Below are 16,746 nucleotides of genomic sequence, written 5' to 3'. Positions count from 1 at the left end.
ATTATTTGAATTGTTCAATATCCGGCAATGAGTCTCGGGATTTAAATTGTGATACACGGGATGAATTAATGGTAAAAGTGCCAAAATATCCTTCTTCTTTTCTTTTGATATTGGAAGAACATCATTATAACACTTGCCTGGCTTAAGTGTAGGATTTCTATTTCCTCGTAGATATGGTGTTGGCAAACACTGCTGCAAATCAAATGTGTAACTGACTACAGTACTGTCATTCTGGGCCCTCTCTTTGTCTGCTTGTTTGGAGACAAATGCAGAATCTGCTAAAATATGGGGATTTTTTTTGCTCATTTTCAATATTTTTTTTCTCATTTGAATCCGCAGTTGTCTCAATTTTCATTTTGAGAACATCGCATAGATGGCATGTGTCAACTTTTGGCAACTTAAATTTCAATTTCAACTTATGAAATTCTTGAGAATATGTTTTGCGTGAGACAGGTTTTGTTGTCACGCTTTCACGATACGCAATGTACATTAATTGTATGTTTAAATGCGCAGGTAAATATTTTTTGTCGTTAGTTCTTCTGGTATAGTGTGATTCGTAAGAGGAAAATGAATTTATGTGTTTTCTAACATTCTCCAGTTCTTCATCACAGTGTTTGTGGATTGGCACAATACTCCCTTGTCACCCTCAGTCAGATGACTGTTGTAACAAACATTTGACTTTCATCTAATATTTTCATAAAGCAACCTCGGCAAACATTCTCCCTTTTTCCATTTATTTTGAAAAAAAACCTATTTGAATATTTTAGATTTTTTATAATAACTTCATTGGTAGTTCGCTTTATTATTTACAAGTTTTAATATTTTATTATATATTAAAACTTGTAAAAAATTATTGTCAGACAAAGGCATGACGTCATAGCTTGTTGAAGTAATATTCATAGCTTGTCGAGTGGGCTCCAAAGCAACCTGACCGTACGTTCCTATAAAAAATAAGTTTATGTAAATTAATATAATGTTATAATAAAACAGATCAAGCAAAATGAAAAATAATAATTATGTTAAACTTATCCAGTATCACAATAACTAACATTTAATTTCCAATGAAAGATTTACGTATTTTAAATTTAAATAACAAAAAAAAAAAAATATATATATATAAATAATTTAACGAATTAGAATGACGATGATATCTCACTATATTATTTTATAAATTATTGTATAAAAAAACTAAAATCTCTTCACTTTATATGTTTTTATGATTCTTTTTTTCTTCTATTTACATATGTATGTTAAGTTTTTATTATTTTCCCTTTACACACGAGTTTTAGACTCTTGTAAAGGTAAACATGTTAATTTTTATTGAAATATGTTCTTACTATGTAAATTTAAACATTATACTGTATTTTATAAAATAAATAAAAATATTAAAAAAAAAAAAAAAAAAATATATAGATATATATTCAATTGGTATATTATAATATGTACATTGTACATACCTATAACTTGTAAAACACTATCGTCTGACAATGATTGCATTTTCTCATTGCTTGATGAAAGTATATGCATTGGCACATTGTTAGATTCAATTTTATTATTTAATGAGGAATCCAAAACACCTTCATCAGGAGCTCCTATAGAATATAAATTTATGATACATTAACATTAATCTCAGATAAAGAATAAGGCACCATCATAATATTATTTAAGGATAAAACACCATCATATAGGTACATAGGTTAGGTATACAGATAAAACAGGTATTTCTCTATTTTATTATAAACAGGGATATAAAAACGATCTAAAGTTGGAGAAAGCCATACATGAAATTAATTTAATCTCTATTTGGTATCCATATGATTGAATGTATTCCTAGGTATTCTACTTTTTTGGGGTTAGAATTTGTAAACTTTTGTTATTAAATTTACTGATATAAATAGGAAACATTATCCAAAATTTATATACTTACCACAAGCCTTGTTTAAATTTTTCATCATTTCCATAAAACACCGAGATCTTTTCATTTTGTAATAATAATTAATTGAGATAAGTAAATAAATAATCCACAGAACACAAAATAATCACAACAATGTAAAGCAAATGACAAACGTCAAAACTACTAGTGACAAACTTCATGATGGTCACAATAGTACAAGTTCATAGGCACGCCTAGCGGCATAAATCATTTAGAAGTATTATCGGTGGATGTAACAGTATAAGGTACACTTATACTTATGAAACTGAAGAAATGTGTCGAATTACTTTTTGCACGTGTGTACCATCTAGTACAAGTACTTTTATTCTGTTTGAACTTGGTTTGAACCGAATCTTTGAGCTAAAGAGGTGATTGTCATTACGAGTATAAATCTTATACTTATGAGCTCAAGTATTTTAAGTTAGTTTAATGGGCACAAAGTTGTTTATTTATGTTTTGAGTACTGGTGTAACTATACTGTTAATACCATTGATGCCGGCATACACAAGACACATTTTCTCATATAAATCGTTAAATGGTCAAAAATGCAGTTATACTGTTGTCCGCCCATCAAAGAAATATATTATTTGTTCTTTTGCTCATTCTGTTTTCATTTATTTTGCAATTATTTTTGTTTTTAAATAAATATTTCATAGTTTGTAATATAAATAATTTACGAATGTTAAATAAAATTGTTCAGGAATTATTGTAAATATTATTGTTTTAATATCTTTCTCTATAAAAATTGCGTTACAATATGCATACCAAAATGTACGGGTAAAATATATCTTTTAAAATTTTTGTAAATTAAATTTTGCAGGGTAAGTTTCTTCAAGTAAGTAAAGTAAATCACTGTTCTCTTGCAAATATTATTTTTATTTTCTTAGCTAATTATTATAGTTTTAAACTATGGGTTACCATAAAATTATTATGTTTTGTAGCATTAAAATTGTATATTACGACTATCATTAATAAAATACATCATAAGGCTAGCTTTACACTTGTACATTTTTTCGTAAGTTTACGACTTCTTGCCAATGGGCACATTGGATTTTCAAAATGCAATATGCCCATTGGCTAGAAGTCGTAAATTTACGAAAAAACTTACAAGTTTAAAGCTAGCCTTATGTTATATAGTCGGAGGCGGTTTACTTACGTTCCCCGCGAGCACTTAGGCCATAGGCCCATTGTACTATGTTTACTATTGCTTGTTGCTAAGAGATCAATAGGTAATTATACCTTTGCTGAAGTCGACTTTTCCTCGATAAATATGTAATTTTACTGTCGCTTGAATGATTTGGTTGAAGTATAAAGAGGATTGTTCTGTTAATACTTGATCAAAAAAATTAAATCAACCTAATAGGAACTTGAAATATTTACATCAATAAAGTGTTATAAAAAAATGATTGTGTTGTTTATATACATATTGTATGGTAGAAAGAAGAAAAACAAATTTTACTCCCAAATCTGATCAATGTGATGTATTGGTTAGGTAAGTATCAACCAACATAAATATATATTTTTAAGATCCATATAGAGGAGGCCCTCAGGAAAATGATGTCATCTCTGGGGATGCTGTGTAGGGTATCTATTTGAGGAAAGGAAGTTCGGGGAAGGAAAAGGGTATGAGGGGAGGGTAGGTGCCTAGGATTAGGTGCGTCCAGGAATGACGAACACAATATAAATCCGCTTCACGGCAGCATTTTTTAACAATATTTTGGTTTATCATCTAAAGTAAATTGAACTCCAGTGGTTTAGTAATTAGTTATAATACTGTTCATGGATTTCATTGTTTCATCCCATAATTTAATGAAATACTAAAAAATTTCTGCATATTCATCTTAAAACCGTCAAAAAGTGGGCTTCCGTGGTTTATCCCTAGACAGTTGATCCCTCGATAGTTGATCCTCTACAGTTGATCCCTTGATAGTTGATCCCTCGATAGTTGATAGCAATAGTTGACCCCCGAAAGGTGATCCTCCGATAGTTGATCCTTCGATATTTGATCGCTAACAGTTGAATCCGGACATGATCCCCCGATAGTTGATCTCACAATAGTTGATCGTCAACAGTTGACCCCTGACAGTTGATCCCTCGATAGTTGATAGCCATTAGTTGATCCCTCGATGGTTTATCCTCGACAGTATGTCCTTCGATAGTTGGTTGTCAACAGTTGACCCCCGACAGTTGATCACTCAACAGTTGATTGCCAACAGTGGACCCCCGACAGTTGATCCCTCAATATTTAATCCTTCGATAGTTGATCCCTGACAGTTCATCCCTTGATAGTTGATCCCTGACAGTCGATCCTTTGATAATTGATCGCCGAGAGTTGACCAACGACAGTTGATCCCTCGATAGTTGATTGCCCAACAGTTGACCCTAGACATTTGATTCCTCGATAGTTGATCTCTCGACAGTTGATCATCCGACAGTTGATCCCTCGTTAGTTAACCTCCAGAAAAGTTGAATGAATTGAAAAAAAAAACCCCCGGGGCCTATGCCATCTTTGGGGATGCTGTGTAGAGAAATGGAGGAAAGGAAGATCTGCTCAGGAAAAGGATCAGAATCTGGGGGTCAATGTGTCCGGGAGTGACGGACGTATAAATCCATCCCTTCCACTGATTGTGCCCAGGCCGTTCGCCCGGGCACAATCTATAGCTGGGGCGTTGGTTATCCAAAAAATGGTATGGGAAAATTCTTTAATAAGAAGATTTATGTTGTGGTGAGTGTTCCTCTCATTGTTCACGGTTTTAATGTACAGAATGTCTACTATTATATATTATATCTACCTATTAAATGTAGGTGTTTTGTAGTTTTATGTTCATAGTTGTGAGTTTTGAAAAAGGGCGATGCCTTAAAAATGGTCACCAACACTTTAACTCAACGAAACAGATGCAAACGCCGCCCGCAGGGCCTAGCAGCAAAAACCCGCGGAGCGGGTTTTTAACTGCTAGTTTGCTTTCCTTTGTTTGTTTGTACACGTCTTTGTTTCTGCTTTGTTTGTTTGTATACGCCCAATTAGGGCTTTTACATATGATAAAATTAAAAATAATTAAACAATTGAAGAGATAACACAATTAAAAATAATACCAAGCATAAAAATTGTTAACTTAAAAACAACAAACAGGGTAAAATATAGGATGCTAAAAAATATATATGTTCAATAAAGTATATCTATACGAATACGAATACTGTCAACGAATTCACAGCGAAAAAATATCCAATTTACTAGTGCCATCTGGCGACAAGAATATGTCTTATTCCAACGGAAGATTCCTACTTACCGTAAGGTCGAAAGTATGCTTTAGGTACATGGAATACCTCTCTATGAAACGCATTATTTGAAACCACGAGGGCGGTTTATATACAACGTATATTTTGGGAACAGTCCTCAATCTATCGTGTATATCGAATTGCCAAATGTCTTCAAATCATACCGTAGATATATGTTTTGATATATATTTAAAACGGCACAACATATATGTATATAGCTGTGAGGGGGTAGTTTTTAAGGGTGATTTAAACAAAATGGCTGGAAAAAAAAAGTGTATATAATTTGGCTCAAAGTATGCCTTTCACAAATCTATATATATATATATTGACCTCTTCCCGTAGTATGTTGATCCAGTAAGAAGTTGTTAGACTATGTTGATCCACCTTTAACACCATATAACTTGGCTATTGTGGAATACATCTGAATGAATTGACAACAGTGGTACAATAATTATCAACTAGCAGTTAAAAACCCGCTCCGCGGGTTTTTGCTGCTAGGCCCTGCGGGCGGCACTTATTTGGGCTGCGCCCAGTTTAAGTGATATTAACAACAGTTACATTTAATAGATAGATATTAGGTCATTCACAGAGAGAGGGTGAGTATATATTGTTAAAACACGGAACAGGAAGGAGTTAATGAATAATAACATGCTCAATTTAGGCATAATAAGAATGACAGTTGTTTGAATAAATGAAATTTTACGTATTTGTGATGGATTATTTCAAATGAAACACTATTATTGACTACATGTCTACAACTGATATTAACTGTTATGGTACCTAATATAATTTGCTCATAGGAGACTTGCAGTGCTTAAATATGTGTTACAACCGTCAATGTCTATAAGTTGAATCAATATCGTATAGTTTGTCACAACAATTAAAGATAGTTACAACAAAGTTGACTGAAATAATACATTATTACATATTGATTAATTGTGCCCGTGTTTATGGATAAAAGGAGGGTAATTGTGCAATGTGATTAGCAGTCGGTTTAATTAAAAGGTGTGAATTTTACTCCAACTGGTGGTAATTCTTTTCCTAAAACTGTTACTGTATCTAATAAAGTTTAAAGTTAGATTATATATACACCTTCATCAGGAGAGTAAAAATCTATATATAAAGGTAGATTATTACAATATAGCGCCCCTGAGGTGATATCTCACAAAAGCGGCGCCATGCAAATTGTCCAATTAATAAATAAATATAATGTTTACATTTTATTATGTACGTATGCATTGATATACAATGGAAATAGATAAAATAATGTTATCCGATTAAACTTTATTTTATTAAAAAACAAATAACTTTTTTAACTTCACTTTATTATATACAACCAATACATGTTTCATGAACGAAGTATACACCGAAGTCAAAAATTAAATATAGATTACAATTGGAAAAAAGAAGTGGAAGGAGGGGGGAGGGGTAAGAGTAGGCTGGGTTTATAAGAATTAGGAATTACAATATGAAAGACCAGTTAAGTGGGAAAATATTTAAAAGAGAGTTTATAAAAAAAAAATCTTGTTAATTACATCTACTTTTATAAACATGTTCTCTTATTTCTAAAATTTCGAAATTATTTATTTGTGATGCTTTATATCCTGTGTGAAGTATTTTAAGACCTGAAATTTTTTTTTGCATATAACCATAAAACAATATATTCATAAGAGAAATAACATTTAATAACGGTTATTCTAATAAATTGATAGTTGAAATACTAAATAAAATAATTAAACATATTATCTTCAAACGGTATTTTTACCCTAGTTCTTAAGATATAAATAAACAATGGCGTTGAATTCTGTTTGTGGATAACGACACTTCTAAAATTATATATGTAAACATTCCTGGTACTATTCAACCGGCGTTTTACACTAATAACAGAATGAATAAATATATTCTTAATAATATAGATTGCGAAAATCAAACAAAAAAATCAGGAGTTTATAAACTCAATGGGGCTGGATTGTAATTTATTTTACAAAGGTAGAACCAATAGAAACTTTGAAGTCAGAACTAAAAAACATCTCAGGGTTCTAAATGGAAATAGTGAATATGAGTTTGCAAATCATCTTTTGAATCACACTTTCGATAAAAATTCAGGTCTTAAAATACTTCACTCAGGATTAAAGCATCGCAAATAAATAATTTTGAAATTTTAGAAATTAGAAAACATGTCAATATAAAATCAGATGTAATTAATAAGCAAAAAAAAAAATTATAAATAATAATGAAAAATGCCATTGCAAAGTAGAACTAAACTTCCAGAAGAAATCTTATTATTAAACGCTTGATGTTCAAGTAATTTTGCATATTTAAATATACGCGCCAGTCATTTGATTCGTTTCTTCACCGCCAGAGGGGCGCTCTGTCGGCCACCTAGCCGCGATGCGTATCGGGTATCGGCCATATTGAATTAACACGTGCCTTTTTCGTCAAACGTCAAACGTAATCACGTAATTGTGGATAATTTTCACTGTAATGTAATTAATCCAATGGATTATGAACTTTCTAAGACATATTTTCTTCGATATTATCCAAAAATTGTATGAGCAGAAACGATATTTTTTAAGAAATATCGTATTACATGTGGTGATTCTATTTCAGTATGAAATCGTGTCTTAATCTTTAAAGTCTTATTTAAACACAATTTGAATTTGACCAATCACAGGGCCTACACCGTCCAGACGCTGGAGTAATAATATTATCAGATGTTTCCAGTTTGCCAGAAAAACCATTTGATATACTGTTCATAAAATTTTCTAAATTTGTATGGAAATCGGATGCATAATTTATGTTGATCTACCTAAATTGGCATACTTATGTTGATCTCATATATATTGATCTATTCCCGTAGTATGTTGATCCAGGTAAGAAGTTATTGGACAAAGTTGATCTGTGTCCCTATATATGGTTTTACTAAATGAACCAATCAAGAGCAATCGGTGGACTGTTCATCACAAGGTTTTATCTGATTCCGTAATCTTTTGTGATATTGAACTCAAAGTATTAGTCTCTAGAGTCGGATATCGCATGAAATGACTGTGAGATGGTACCGTTTCAAATCAAAATGACGTGTTCATTCGACTGTTTGTTGCTTGAATTGTTTATAAGAAATGTATGCGTATTTAGATTGAAACGAAACTTTCGCAAAAATCAAATCCATTAAAAAAATACCTACTGCGTGGCGGGCCGGATCGAAAGAGAATGGTTGAGAGATACCTTTTGACCATCAAAATCCAAAATGGCGGCAAAAGGCATAATGTTATATGGGAAATATTGAACTTGCATCTATTACCATCTCTCCTGATTACGCTTCGTGACTTAGTAGGGGTGGCCGGGTTCTTGGTTATAATGGGTAATTAATGGATGATTGGACGAGGTTGGAGCTAAGAAAAAACTGTCCAAAGAAGCGAAGCTAGCAGTCCACAATGGAGTGCTGGTACCTACCCTAATATATGGAAGTGAGGCATGGAACTGGCAGAAGAAGGCTGAAAGTAGACTGAATACTGTAGAAATGAGATCCCTGAGGCATATGTACGGTAAAATCATGTATGACGAAATGTGCGTATGCTGTGTCTATTCTACAGATATTTTATTAGAGCCTGTTAAAAGGAGCTAGCAGCATTGATCCCCGGTGCACCGTGCACGTGCTTGATACTCGACAACTCGACGGACACGAGCGGAATACACGTTCACAGTTAAGTTGATGTTATCTATACATATATGAACGGGTCGTTTCTCCGACTCGTTTTATCGTAAGTCGGCTCGTATGTGGAACGAGCTATCGGCATCTGTTTTTCTTCCTCAATATAATCCGGGCCTCTTTAAGACCCGCATTAATAAATTCATTCCTACGGACCCTATCTTAATCCGCCCCATAACGCTGCCCAACTGGGTGGAGACATAGTTTCTATGTTTTTTTTTTTTTTTTTTTTTTTATAGTATTACCGCACAAGAGTCCCAACTGCTCCCGTCTGGAGCCAGTGAGACTATGGCATCCCCAATTGGGGTATGTTGTGAGGCTGAGGGTATTGGGGAGGGGAGGGAGATGGGGAAGAGGAAGGTGGGGAAGTACCTGGCTATTCAGATCTGGTCACCGAACACGGCTAAAGCCATTTCAAGCAACGTTTCAATTCTGAATGGTGGTCTTACACCAGGGCGATACTGAGAGTATCTTCCACTCTGGAACGTGCCGCAAATATACTATATATTATTTTAAATTAATTAATTGTGAAATAACACAAATTAATCAAATAAAATTTATTTGCGCACGCCGGGTTCGAACCCGCGACCGTCGGATCTGTAGTCAAAAGCGTATACCACTAGACCACGCCGGCCGTCATGTATTATGTATTTAACGTATAAAGACAAGGGCACTCTTGTGAGAGGTGTCACATAAAAAAAGTCATACCTCCGAATTTGAATATAGAGACATACAAACTGATCTATATTATAAGCAATGAGTCCACCCATCTTTTATCGATTATCACATTATTTTAGAATTTAAAAAAACTCGTAAGCTTAATATTCGCCCAACTCAACTCAACTTCAAATATTAATATTCTGTATAAACGATTGTTACATCTTACCGGAGATGACCAGAAAAATCATCAAAATGATAATTCATCACATCTTTAAAAAGTTATGTAAAGTCATGGAAAGTGATGAAACAAAAACATTATTAACTGGGTTAAGTAGGTTAGGTTCGGTTAGGTTTAATTTTTTTATTCATCGTTTCTAATGACTTTACATCACTTTTTAAAGGTGTGTTGAATTGTCACTGTGTTGAGTTATCATGGAACCCTTACCGGAAATGTTTATATTTTAAAGTTCTCTAAATAAAATGAAATGCTCTTAAAAGAAACATCTCATATTTAATATTATAAAACAATATGACCGGAAGTCGGCATCTTTCTTTGAAATAAATAAATCATAAACTAAAAAACAGCTACAAGGTGGTTACAAATGCAATTATATTTAATCAATTTGTTCGATTATATTTTATATGAAGTTTTTTTTACAGTGGCCCAAATGAATTCTATATGTGGCCAATTGAACCAATTCAACCAAAGTTGTCCAATTTTAATAACTTCGACGAGGAAAAAAAGGTTTTTAATTAGTTGAATAATAATTTTTCAAAATTTCAATTATGTTTAACGTAATACACTATCGGCATCAAGAAAATCAGTCTAGTCACGAACCGTAACTATTTAGTGTAATAAAATAAAAAAATAAAATTATGTTTATATCATAGTTTGCTTTAATCTCAATAAAAAAGAAGGAAAAAAGTTTTTTTTTTATGAATGAGATAAAACTTTCCCCCAAACAACGTGTATATTTAACTAACTAACTAATTAACGATCACGCCGTTTCCCCGCAGGGGTAGACAGAGAGGACGGACCGCCAAACAACTCGGTCTTGGCACACACTTCTTGCCTCATTCACATTCATACATCGTCTCATAATACTCTTCTATTATTCTGACTCTTGACATGACCCGACTCGAGTATCTGATTCACTTGATCGTGCCATGTCTTCCTCGGGCTTCCCCGACTTCTGCTACCATTCACATTTGCATCATATATCCTCTTTACACACTCCTATCTTCGCTCATTCGCTCTACATGCCCAAACCATCTAAGCGTCCCTTTCTTAATCTTACTCATTACGCTTACATCAGCCTTGCACTCTTTGCGGATCTCCACATTCCTCACATGATCAAACATGGTTTAACCACACATACGCCTCAGGGATCTCATTTATGAATTAAAATTAAAATAGCAACTTCACATTAGGAACGAGAGGACAACGAAAAAATAAGTACATTGACTAAGTGTTACGGACGGACATGCACTTGAGCAAGACTTGGGAGCTGTATTCACAGAAACTTTAAAAAAAACTGACGTTTAGTTGTAGTACTGGGTCAATTGTACTGGTATCCCCCGAAAACATAAAAACATAAACAATATAAACTAATTTTTGAAAAGAAAGACAAACATTCCCGGGTTAAGAATAACCTGGCAATATTTGAAAATCTCCTACTACCACCACAGTCAGCTGAAAATGTTGCTTATGTTGTGATGGGGGACTTAGCCAGCCCAGGAATTGAACACACTATGCCTGGGTGGGACCCAAACGCGATGTCAACTCGGCCACCGACCGGTCTAAAATATGGCAGAAATCGCTCCAGTGGATAAGTAATAAAATGTAGTTTATAGGCACTTTATAAAAAAAAATTGTCTAAGGAAACAGAAATATTTAAAAACAGTAATAAATAAAATACATTCTGGAATCGTTAATAAGTCGTTATGAAATATTTAGCCGTGTTAAGTAATCAATAGTATCGCGGTGGCAAAACGTGGAATTCCATAGCCGTTTTTAATTTAATAAAAATATTTATGATATCAAAGACAAAACAATTAAATGTATTCTAATCAGGGTGTCGTTATATCTCGGCCGGCGGCCAGAGACTTAGAGTATTATTACTTTAAGGCCAGAGTCCGCAGGTGCATTATCTTAACAACGAAGAGTAGGTCTGATCAAATTCACAATACAGTATTATTTTATTAACGAAATTAGTTTTCATACAGAGAATATCCAAATAAACGTTTTTAGTGTATAAAAACATATCGGCTTCTTTGTCTGGATGTGGTGTGATTTCATTTGTATTTTTTTATGAAACATTAATATGAATCATCGAGGAATTATCAAAATTTAAATAAAAAAATATTGAAGTGTTTTACGCTCTCCTCTAGCTGGTATTAGTATAGCACTGCACGTGTCTTCCATAAACTGTGAAACAAATCAGCCTCTCGTTGGGTGGTCATGTTAAATGAATGTTATTCACTGACACTATTTCTGTTTTCATTTAAAAAAAAAAAATGAATATCACACCAGAGTCCCTGGAGCCAGTGAGACTATGGCATCCCCAATCGGGGTTGTCGTGAGACTGAAGATATTGTGAACCTCGAAGGAGATGACGAGGAGGAAGTTGGGATAGTACCTGGCTATTCAGATCTGGTTGCCAAACACTAATTGTAAAATAGTACAAATTAATTTTAGTAAAATTTATTTCAGCCCGCGACCTTCGGATTGCTAGTCGATAGCCTTACCCCTCGATAACAGAGGCCGTCATTTAGGTACGTTTTAAATTATGTTTTACATTTGAAAGTAGACGTTTATCACAATTTGGGAGGAGGGTATGTGTACCACCGCCCCGGGAACCATTTATTGGATAACCCACACTTCTGCCATAGGTCTCCCCAAGTTGTTTGATATGTTTGGTGACTTATCAGGAGTGCCCGATTTTATGGGATGAGGTATGTGAGGGGCTTGGCGGCGGATGCGCCTGCCTAATAACTGCGTGGTGGGCCGGATCGATTAGTCCTCTTTCAACGCATCGCCTTGCAACGCAGTAGGAGAGTTAGATTCTTATGTATATCACTCAAACACACTAAACCCCAGATTACTACCCATCCATCAAACCTATTTACTTACCAGAACTCACTCTCCTTCCTTTCCTTCAAAATTCCCCCAACAAAGCATTCACAAAGATGAAATAGGCCCTGAGGGTTAAGATTTTCCTCAGGGCCTCCTGTGTGGAAATGATGTAAAAAATATAAGAAATAAACAACAATCTCGCTAAAGGTTGGCCGTGACCTAGGGTAGGGGTGTTGGTTATCTAATAAATGGTTCCCGGGGCGGCGGTACACATAATTGTAATAGTTCTCGAGGGCTCTGATGTACAGACATTATGGCTCCTGTTGATTGACGAACATATACTAAAACATCGTTGGTTGGAATCGGTGCTTGAAATGACTTTAGCCATGTTTAATAAACAACAAATTTGAATAAATTAATAGCAATTTTAATTTAAAATTTGAAATTATTAAATTCTCACCAATCTAATCGCCGCAATTTTAATAGGCACATATTATGGATATTACGCTTTGTTTCAACTTAATAATTACAAGAAACTTAAGTCGGGAGAGATGGTAAAAGATACATTAAAATAAAAATTTTATTCAATCAAAGTTCAAAATTTCTCTTATAAAATAACCCAGACAAACCTCACCCCATGAACCCGGGCACCCCTGCTAAGTCACGAAACGTAGTAAGTAAATGATGTATTAAATTTACAATTTTTGTTTAATCAAGTTCAAAAGATTTTTTTAGCATGGATTTGATGTTTGCGAAAGTTTTTCAATATAAATACTCGTGAGGCAGTCTATCCTCTTTAAGTACAAAGTCATTTTCATAGAATATGGATGTTCTAACACAATCTTAAAAGTACCACAACGCGCGCGAAATCGGCGGTTTTCAATTTACAACGCATGCAAGCCGTCAAGTTTGTCAGAAATATATAGATCAACAAAATAAATCGTGTAAAATGTATATGCGACCGAAAAATGGGCGTGGCTTACAGCTAAATCTCGATGACACAAGTTGATCTATAGGGATTTACATATGTATGCCAGCTTGGGTAATGGATCAACATATCCGAGGTGGATCAACAAATGCAAACGGATCAACATATACCTGGCGTACCGTCGCGCAAGATCAACATAGTACGAGAGGGGATAAATATATATATATAGGTTTATGATACGGCACTTTGTACATCTTAGCGTCTGCAAATAACCGGAACTATTGGATCATTTCGACTTACTTGATCATTGAGCACTTACTTGATCATCGACAAATTGAGATTTAAATGCCATTTTAATCGTCTCGGCGAGACGAGATCAGTGGCATTTTCAACTCAATTTGATGTGACAAGTGCGATTTTCGTGAGCATTAGATATGCTCCTATATGCGATTTTATCTCAGATATTCAACCTGACTTTGTTAATTATTTCTATCGTATGTTAAACTAACTTCATTGATCTCAAAAAGCGACGTTGCCATCGTTATTTGTGTCAAACGCAGGTGTACAAATAATTTTCTAAAGTAATTAAATGTTTTAACAATTGTATGCAAAAATAGCCTCTAAAGTAATATTATTTAGAGCTTATTATCGTACGACATTGCGTATTGGTCTAAACAATATTCGAAAGGAACTATAAGGCTCAAGAATTGTATGCAAAATTAACCTCTAAAGTTATATTATTTAGAGCCCATTATCGAATGATGTTGTTTGCTAGCACAAGGCTGGTTTGTTTGTATTGGTCCATTTGAAGCTAGCTTCAGGTTAGTTTTCTGAAACACTTAATGACTTGTAACTGGCTAACAGATAATATTAAATATTACCGTTATTCAATGTTCGTATATCACGAATCAGTTGACAGGTTGATTTGTTTTTGCGTTTTATTAGCTTTATTACGAAGGAGATTTAATAAAATCTTTCAGCTTTGCGAAATGGATTTTAAATACGGTAAGCTATTACATATTTCTAAATAGGTAATAACCTAAATTGTAAAATATAGAATTAATATAATAAATATAATATTAACAATTTTAATCTATGCTTATCAAATGAGTACAGAATAATTACCGTATTTTATTATATAGGTCATGATTTTTTTCTTTCTTTTTTGAGAACCCAAGCAGTAAAATTATTTTGAATAATAGATATATATTATGTATTAACAAAATTCAAAAAAGCTAACCTAACAACTTGTGGTAAAAATGTCAAATCAAACTAAAGCCATATTCCTATACTAAAATATGCATTTAAAAGCATGTTTTGTTTTCAAACAGTTGTTTCTTAAAATAATTAAGTTAAAACGAAGTTTTACACGTCGGATAATCACCCATTAATTTGTTCATATTCAAATTAAACAAATTCCTTTGTGGAAATAAAATTTGCAAAAACAGAAAACTGCAGGTACATATATGTATGTTTCAATGTGTTTGTTCTTGATATTTTATAGATGTTCCAAGAACCAGTGATTTACGTACATCAATAAACAGTACTGACGACATGATCTCGTCTTCACCCTTTTCGCTAATTTCCAAAGGACAAAGTTTAATCATCAGCAATATGCAGAGCATACTGGGCGAAGAAATTAACCATGAAACTTCCTCAGATTCAGGTAATATTCACTGATAATAATCTGAAATATTACAGAGCTACCTTAGCTTATAGTAAATTGTTATAGGTAATATCAGAAATGCTGCTAATTAAATATTCCGTTGCAAATGCTTAATTAGTCTGTTGTTTTGTCATTATATTAGGTTAGGTTTCATATTTGTGCACATGACTTACTTACTACATTGAGATATTATTATTGGATAAATATATAATATATTATGCTTTATTTTAGAAACCAAAACTGAAGTAATGTTAGAAAGGAGTCCGCCGACGTCCGAAGATGATGATTCACTATACAAACCGAACAACGTTACTTCTTCGATAGAATCAGGTATCTACAGAAAACATGTTTAATACTCTTGAAACAATCAATACGTAACATATAATTTGATTATTATATGGTCAGAGGTGCGGCCCAGAAAGCCGAAGGTCCGGTGCGAGTCCCAGATGTGACCGTATTTTTTCTGTTTCAGATTTTAGATTGAGTGATGCTAATATTGTCTTCATTTAATTAAATAATTTAATTTAATTATAATTATTTTAAAAGCAATAATTATTCGCCTGAAACACTCATCCACATTGAAAAATCTCCTGATAAAAGATACTTTATTTATTTATTTATTTATTTAAACGCCCATAGGGCTTTTACAGATAATAATGTACATCTTTATTTATTTATATATTTTTTTAATTATACAGATCTTATATGATAAATATATGTTATACAAAATAATATAAGAAAATATCCGAGTTAACAAAATATAGGTACAAATAATTGAGATTTACATAACGCCAACGGGACTCGAACCCGTGTCCCCTCGATTTCCGGTCGACAGCTCTGACCACTGAGCTATGGCGGCTTATCGCTTATCCGCGAAATAATTCAATATATACTAGTGTTTCATTCAACAATGACTGCTTTCTTATAATTTGAGGTTTTACTAATTAAGTTTAAAGAAAGCTAAATAATGTATTGTTACTTTTTAGATATGAAAATTTCCAACGCCGATGATGAGCAACATCATTTAGAGAAGCAGGAGGCAATCGAAGTGTCATCGACTACAACTCGAAGCACTATTTCTACTAGTAAATGAGCACGAGTGCATGACCGTAAAAACTCATGTCCATATTGTACTAAACTGGTAACGAACATACCTTCAATTTCAACCTTTGATTTAGCGTTTGACCCTGTGCATTTTGATGTTTTTATTAAAGCCGTACAAATAAATAGTGGTTACGATGAAATTACAGGTTCTGTAAAAAATCCTAGCATGTCTCAACGACTTTGTACAATCTTTTATAGCCGTACAAAGTCGTTGAGACATGCTAGGAATTTTTACAGAACCTGTAATTTCATCGTAACCACTATTTATTTGTACGGCTTTAATAAAAACATCAAAATGCACAGGGTCAAACGCTAAATCAAAGGTTGAAATTGAAGGTTTCTGTTCTTTAATAACTATATACACCTTGGCTAAATCCCTCATCTTCGATGTTAT

General features: G+C 33.4%; 1 protein-coding gene across 1 annotated transcript; it reads left to right on the top strand.

Moving 5' to 3' along the window:
- Positions 1–14,037: 14,037 nt before the first annotated feature.
- On the top strand, positions 14,038–16,457 carry LOC149408773 (uncharacterized). Its single transcript, XM_089650455.1, has 4 exons — positions 14,038–14,587; positions 15,087–15,248; positions 15,480–15,578; positions 16,235–16,457. The coding sequence occupies exons 1-4, from the start codon at positions 14,425–14,427 to the stop codon at positions 16,339–16,341; spliced, it is 531 nt and encodes a 176-aa protein (XP_089506581.1). The 5' UTR covers positions 14,038–14,424; the 3' UTR covers positions 16,342–16,457.
- The last annotated feature ends 289 nt before the right edge of the window (positions 16,458–16,746 follow it).

This window comes from Hesperophylax consimilis, unplaced genomic scaffold (genome assembly GCF_061612785.1).
Source record: "Hesperophylax consimilis isolate HC1 unplaced genomic scaffold, BYU_Hcon_1.0 scaffold_73, whole genome shotgun sequence".
Taxonomy (NCBI): domain Eukaryota; kingdom Metazoa; phylum Arthropoda; class Insecta; order Trichoptera; family Limnephilidae; genus Hesperophylax; species Hesperophylax consimilis.
This window is presented reverse-complemented; position numbering and strand designations above follow the sequence as displayed.